Source organism: Miniopterus schreibersii, assembly GCF_964146895.1.
Source record: "Miniopterus schreibersii genome assembly, chromosome: 3".
NCBI classification, from domain to species: domain Eukaryota; kingdom Metazoa; phylum Chordata; class Mammalia; order Chiroptera; family Miniopteridae; genus Miniopterus; species Miniopterus schreibersii.
This window is the reverse complement of record NC_138103.1, coordinates 2,682,030-2,688,029: the sequence shown is the minus strand read 5'-3', so window position 1 is coordinate 2,688,029 and position 6,000 is coordinate 2,682,030. Positions and strand designations below refer to the sequence as shown.

The following is a 6,000-nucleotide window of genomic DNA, read 5'->3' as shown; positions in this document are numbered from 1 at the left end:
CACCAAGAAGCCGTGAGCTGCTCTGAGAACTCGGTACATTGCTGCTACTCAGTCATCTGCATGGGGTCGCAGACAGCCAGAGATGGCACCAGGAGAGCATGTGTGTCTGATTATCTCCCATTATGTTTTTGTCCAGTCAGTTGGTCACGGACACATCTCAGGGACCCCAGAAACAACCCAAGCAGCCTCCATCCCAAACACTGGCCTCTGGGCATCCATCCCATCAGGCCACGGTGGGTGGGGGAGTAAAGGCATCCTGTGGACTGTCTCAGTTAACTCAGTGAGTGTTCACATATATGCCACAATACTTAGCAATAAAAAGCAGGTGAAATGCTGATCTTTTACAACATAGACTATTTCTAAGCGAGAGTCTCACTAGCTTTTGGGTGTGCAGTGGCATTTGCACTTTGGACTAACAAGGAAAGGAGGCTTAACTTTACCTGCCTCTGGTCTAACTTAGGCAAGGATGTTAACTAATGAACATCCCAGGGACCCTTGGAAGGAATCTGACGTTTTCAGTGACTTTCCCTCTCTTGAGTTCATCACTCCCCCAATGTAGGAATGTTAAAATACATGAGGTATTTTCAGAGATGAATTTTTAACACCTCTTCCGCAAACCCCTGACATGTGTGCAACACTGTACAACTAGCCTTTTAGGAGTGCATGACCGTGTGATACCAACAGTTCTGGGTCTGACCTGAGCGGGTTGTCTCCGGCGTAAACCAGAGCTCCAGGGGAAGGAGGGTAGACATATTGGCTTGTTTTGTGGGGAACCAAACTGAGACAGGCTACGCACACATGTGCCTGTGACGAGCACTTCTTGCCCGCCCAAGTGAGCCGCAGGTCCCTTTAAGAAGACTCGGTCTTTCCCCATGAGCCCCAGCAGTGCCCCCAGCAAAGCGCAAACTTGCCCCGCTCATTGGGGGTGGGGTGGAGGGGAGGTGGGGACACAGCCGCGGCGCGAGCCGCGGGAGCCCAGGGCGCGCTGCGGGCCTCTCCCCCGCGCCTCTCCTTAACCCTTGCGGGAGCGCAGGAGCAGCGTCGTGCTGCGGGCGAGGAGCCGGGGCTCTCACTGCCCTGGGCTCCCCAAACTTTGAGTGGGCCGTGGGCCCGACTGGACAGACCCGAGTGGCTGGCTGGCCTGGGAAGGGGCGGGGGAACGGCGGGGGGGTGGAACCCTTCCGCAGCCCGGGTCTCCAGCCCCGGCGCTGGACCGCGGGGGTGCGGCGGCGGAGCGACAGGCTGGAGCTGTCCGCTCAGCACCACGGCCCCGGGGTCCCAGAGGAAGGGGGGCGGCGGAGCGACAGGCTGGAGCTGTCCGTTCAGCACCACGGCCCAGGGGCCAGGGAGCGAGGGGGGCGGGGGACAGGCTGGAGCTGTCCGCTCAGCACCATGGCCCCGGGGTCCGAGAGGGAAGGGGGGCGGGGGACAGGCTGGAGCTGTCCGCTCAGCACCATAGCCCCGGGGTCCGAGAGGAAGGGGGGCGGGGGACAGGCTGGAGCTGTCCGCTCAGCACCATGGCCCCGGGGCCCGAGAGGGAAGGGGGGCGGAGGAGCGACAGGCAGGGGAGCTGTCCGCTCAGCACCACGGCCCTGGGCCTGTCCGCTCAGCACCGCCGCCCCGGGGCCCGGGCGCAAGGGGGCGGGGCGGGGGAGCCACAGGCTGGAGCTGTCCGCTCAGCACCGCGGCCCCCGGGTCTGAGAGTGAGGGGGCGGGGGAGCCACAGGCTGGAGCTGTCCGCTCAGCACCGCGCCCCGCGCCCTCCGCCGAAGCCCGGCCCCCGCCCCGGGACTGTCTCTTCCCCAGTTTGAGCGGGGGTGTCGCGAGCAGGCGGAGAGCTTTCCTGGGAGGCTGGGGAAGCAGCGAGCACTCTTCTCAGCGACTCGCCTCCCAGCAGTGCTATTTTTTGCCATCCGCCCTCACCCCAGCACACGCGCTCGCGCGCGCACACACACACACGCATGCATGCACGCACGCGCGAGGCCGCGCACACACGCGCACACACACGGACCTCTCCGGATTTCTTTGCCTTGAGTCTCCAGGGGCTGTGAGGAGCCGGGCGCATCTCAGACCGAACTGGCGGCTCCAGGCTCCGGAGCCATGCCGTGCACGGACCCTCATCTTTACCAAGCTCCTGAGGAATGAAAGGAACCCAGGGGCCCTCAGAAGGCAGCAGTGATGCGGACCAACCCCCTAGAGCCTGCACCCTTCCGAGGGCCATAGGCGAGCCAGGGAACTGGAGAGAGCTCCAGACAGGAAACCCCAGCTTTCCCAAAGTCCCTGTGGATGCCGACAGAAGGAGACCCGAATTTTTGGAAGAGCCTGTCCTAGGTTACCCAGCTACAGAGTGATTTTTTTTCCTCTGGCATTGAACTTCCCCTTCAACCCCCAGCCATTCAGAATACCATGAAGAATTATGAGGATGTGTGACAGAGGTATCCAGATGTTGATCACCACTGTGGGAGCCTTCGCAGCTTTTAGCTTAATGACCATTGCAGTGGGCACGGACTACTGGTTATATTCCAGAGGCGTGTGCAGGACTAAATCTACAAGTGATAATGAAACCAGCAGGAAGAATGAAGAGGTAATGACACACTCGGGGCTGTGGAGGACCTGCTGCCTGGAAGGTATTTACAGATTCCTCGCATAACAACCCGGTTTCTGATATCCTGATGTCCCACTGGGGGCTTGGGGGAGGTGCACGCAGTGGATGGGAGAAAAGAAGGGTTCACATTACTGATGAGACGGTGCAGGTGTCCAGGCTGTTTCCAGCAGGACGAATGCTGTGTTGTGTGGGATGAAGGGTTTGGATCTTACTGATTGTTTTTGGCATTAGCTTCATGAGGTGGGATTTTTAGCACTCTAGGCAGCTTCTGCAATTGAGAAAAACCTTCAAATACACAATCTCTAGTCATATTGTGAACTGCTTTGACCTCTGGCTTGAGATGGGGTCTTTGGCTCTGCTTAAATTGCATTTCAGTGAGGGAGGGGGAGGGAGGGAGAGGGAGAGGGAAAGGGAAAGGGAGAGACCCCCTGACTTAGCCTGATACACTCGAAGCTATTTCCTTATTTCTCAACATAGTCTTATCAGTTTCTTCTGAGTTTGGTCTAACTAGGTATTTTCATGAACTTCCATAGCCAACCAGTTCCAGACTAACATATGTGAACCCCTACACACACACATGCACACACACACTTTCAGAAAATTTCCTTCTAAATACACATTTTGTTATTTGGGGATCAAAACAAAACTTAAGTCTTGGTATTTGGTATCCACCTGTCTTCTTTCCTAAATCATCCCCAAACCCAACAAATATATTCCAAAGATATTTGCATAAGGTTGATTCTCCAAGAATGGCAGCTTACCGCTTCTAATTTTAAAAACTGAGAATTCGCTCTCAATTACAATGAAGATGAGAGATTGATTTTAGAAAGTCAAGCCCTTGGGTGGCCTGTCTCACTATTAACCTTGCTTTCACTGCACCGGAGTCACTCTGAGCATCTCTGGGCACTGGCTGGATGTCAGTGGAGAAAGCAGAAAGACATAACAAAATCAAAGCTTTTGGAACCTGTGTGCCTGAGGGAAGGCCCTGGATTAAAGCGTTAGAAGGGAGTTTTCCTGGGCTTCTAAGGAATCTGAGAAGCTTCCTTGATGGGTAAGGAAATCTGGGTTCCCTGTATGCCTCCTTGCCCTGCTCGTCATTGGTTCTCCATGCCTGCGTTCTCACTGGCTGGCACTTGTCAGGGCTTCCTGAAAACTTGCATTTATGTCAGTCGCGTAGGGAAGTCATGCTATGACATCACTTGCTAGTGTAATATTGCTTCATTCCCTGGCCTTCTTCCCATGTCCTGACACTGAACAACTGCTCTCCTGACTGCAAGAGTTACTACAGATGAGTCTGTTTCCAATGCAGATTTGCAACTGGTGGGAAGTCCAGGTGGGAAAGAACTACTTTAAATGCAAGAAGGGCCACTGTACATGAAGTCAGAATACCTGGGTAATGCTGCAAATTATCTGTATGACCTTGGCTAAGACATTTGCTCTCTTTAACCCTCAGTTTGTTAATCTGGGAAATGATTAATTTGGAATAGGTGGTCTTAAATTAGCACCACTTAAACCTCATACTCTATCCAGTGTACTGATGGAAATTCTAGAATAATTTTTTCCTAAACCTTGACAAAAGTTAACATTTGTGGTCATTTGTGGTTGGGTATGGTGAAGTCATTTACCTCAGGGAAATTCCATAATTCTCTCTCATATTAACAATAAGGAATTGAGTTATCTTTTGTAAAGCTGCAATTTGTGGATATTTTGATGCCTACCTGGTTCTAGGGATGGCACAAAAAATCTGAGACTCCTACTAATACCTACACACGTAGACCAAGATACAGTTATTTCTGATTCTTCTGCCTCTCAGAACTAAACCTTGGAATGCACAACTAAACACCAATTTTAGCTTCCCCCTTTAGGGCTTAAGATTCCTGAACCCTTAGCGTTTCTCAACTGCTGGCTTCTCTTTTCTCCAACATCACACCCTGTGCCCAGTTTGTACAAGGAATCAGAGCCCCACCCAGACATTCTGAGAGGAGAGAAAATCTCTGTCAAGTAGGAGCTGGATGAGTGTAAGATATGCTCTTGCTCAGGTGAATCCTTTTGGGAAAATGTGTTGCCTTCTTCATACGGGTTGACCCAGCTACATTTTTGTTTAGTTTTGAAATATCAAATACAGTAAGATGCATAAACTTTAATGAGTCACAATAAAATTTTAGCTATGTGTACAACGCCTAGATGGGCTTGGCTGAAACACGCCAAGATTTTTCTTCATGTGCTGACTACACCAAGCGCTGAAGGAATTTGCAGGAGCCTCTGGGCAGACGCGGCAGCAGGCAGAGCCGTGCTCGGAGGAAGCGAAGGTGCTCGCCGCCTCCTGCTTGCTGTTCCCTGTCTCCCAGAGCCCCGGCATCCCTGTGTTTTCTGGTCCTTTAAGTGTCAAAGGATAACTTGGGGTGAGGAGGGGGCTTGTAACTCATTTTTTTAAGACATCAAATTAGAAGAGTCAGTTCATCCATACTTTTTTTTTCCATGAGCAAATATAGCCATTTTGTCCAAAAGAAGAGAGTGCTCAGCAGGGATACGACAGCTGTCTGCAGTATCTGAAGAGCTCTCATATGAAAAAGATTTGGAACGGTCTGTGTGGCCTCAAGGGGGTAGAAGTGGGAGCTCGAGGTAAACAGGTTTTGCCTCAGTATAAAAATGTATTCCGTGCAGCTTTAAGAGGTGATCAGTTCCCCACACCAAAGATGTTCAAGTATAAGAAAGACATTCAAGCGCATCAACTGCTTTCAAACTTGGCTAGTCATCAGAATCACATAAGGAGCTTAAAAAGAATAGATTACCAGGCCCCGCAACTAGATTCTCTGCTTCCATAGGCCTGCAGTGGATCCCTGGGGTCTGACTTTCCTGAAAACCCTCCAAGCAATTGTCATGTTCCAGCCAACATGTACTGAGTATTTACAAGGGGCCTGAGTGACTGAGTGTGTTGAAGCCCGATGGGGGATGTTTCTAGTTTTCATTCCCATAACTCACCAGGATGTTATTTATATTAGCGTTTACTAGGTGTAAGGACTGTTCCAAAATTTTTGAAAAATTAACTGTCATCTTCAAAGGAGCTCAGTGATATAGGTATTATTATTACCCTTATTTTACAGACAAGGAAACTGAGGCTGGAGAAGTTACATAGCTTTCCCAAGGTCACATACCTCCACTCAGCAGTTGCCTATTTCCCCTACGCCATGCTGCTTCTCAGGGCATTTTCTGGAGAACATTAGCTCGCGCCCTGTGGACAGGTTGCTGCTGGCACAGACATTGGCCTGTGAGGATGCCCAGGCACGTGGCGCCTCCACCCGGACGCTCCCGGCCCCAGAAGGCGCAGGGTGCCTGTGCAGCGTCGCCGGGCCACGGAGCCACCAGACAGGCGCAAACCCAGAGGCAGCGCAGGA

At 52.0% G+C, this 6,000-nt stretch overlaps 1 protein-coding gene across 1 annotated transcript in view; it reads left to right on the top strand.

The window, feature by feature from the left end:
* The first annotated feature begins 1,654 nt into the window (after window positions 1-1,654).
* CACNG3 (calcium voltage-gated channel auxiliary subunit gamma 3) overlaps window positions 1,655-6,000 on the top strand; it is a 70,441-nt gene continuing 66,095 nt past the window's right edge. Inside the window, exon 1 of the mRNA XM_081132641.1 lies at window positions 1,655-2,627. Coding sequence (XP_080988767.1) covers window positions 2,417-2,627 — 211 coding nt within the window. The 5' untranslated portion in view covers window positions 1,655-2,416. The remainder of the gene's footprint in view (window positions 2,628-6,000) is intronic.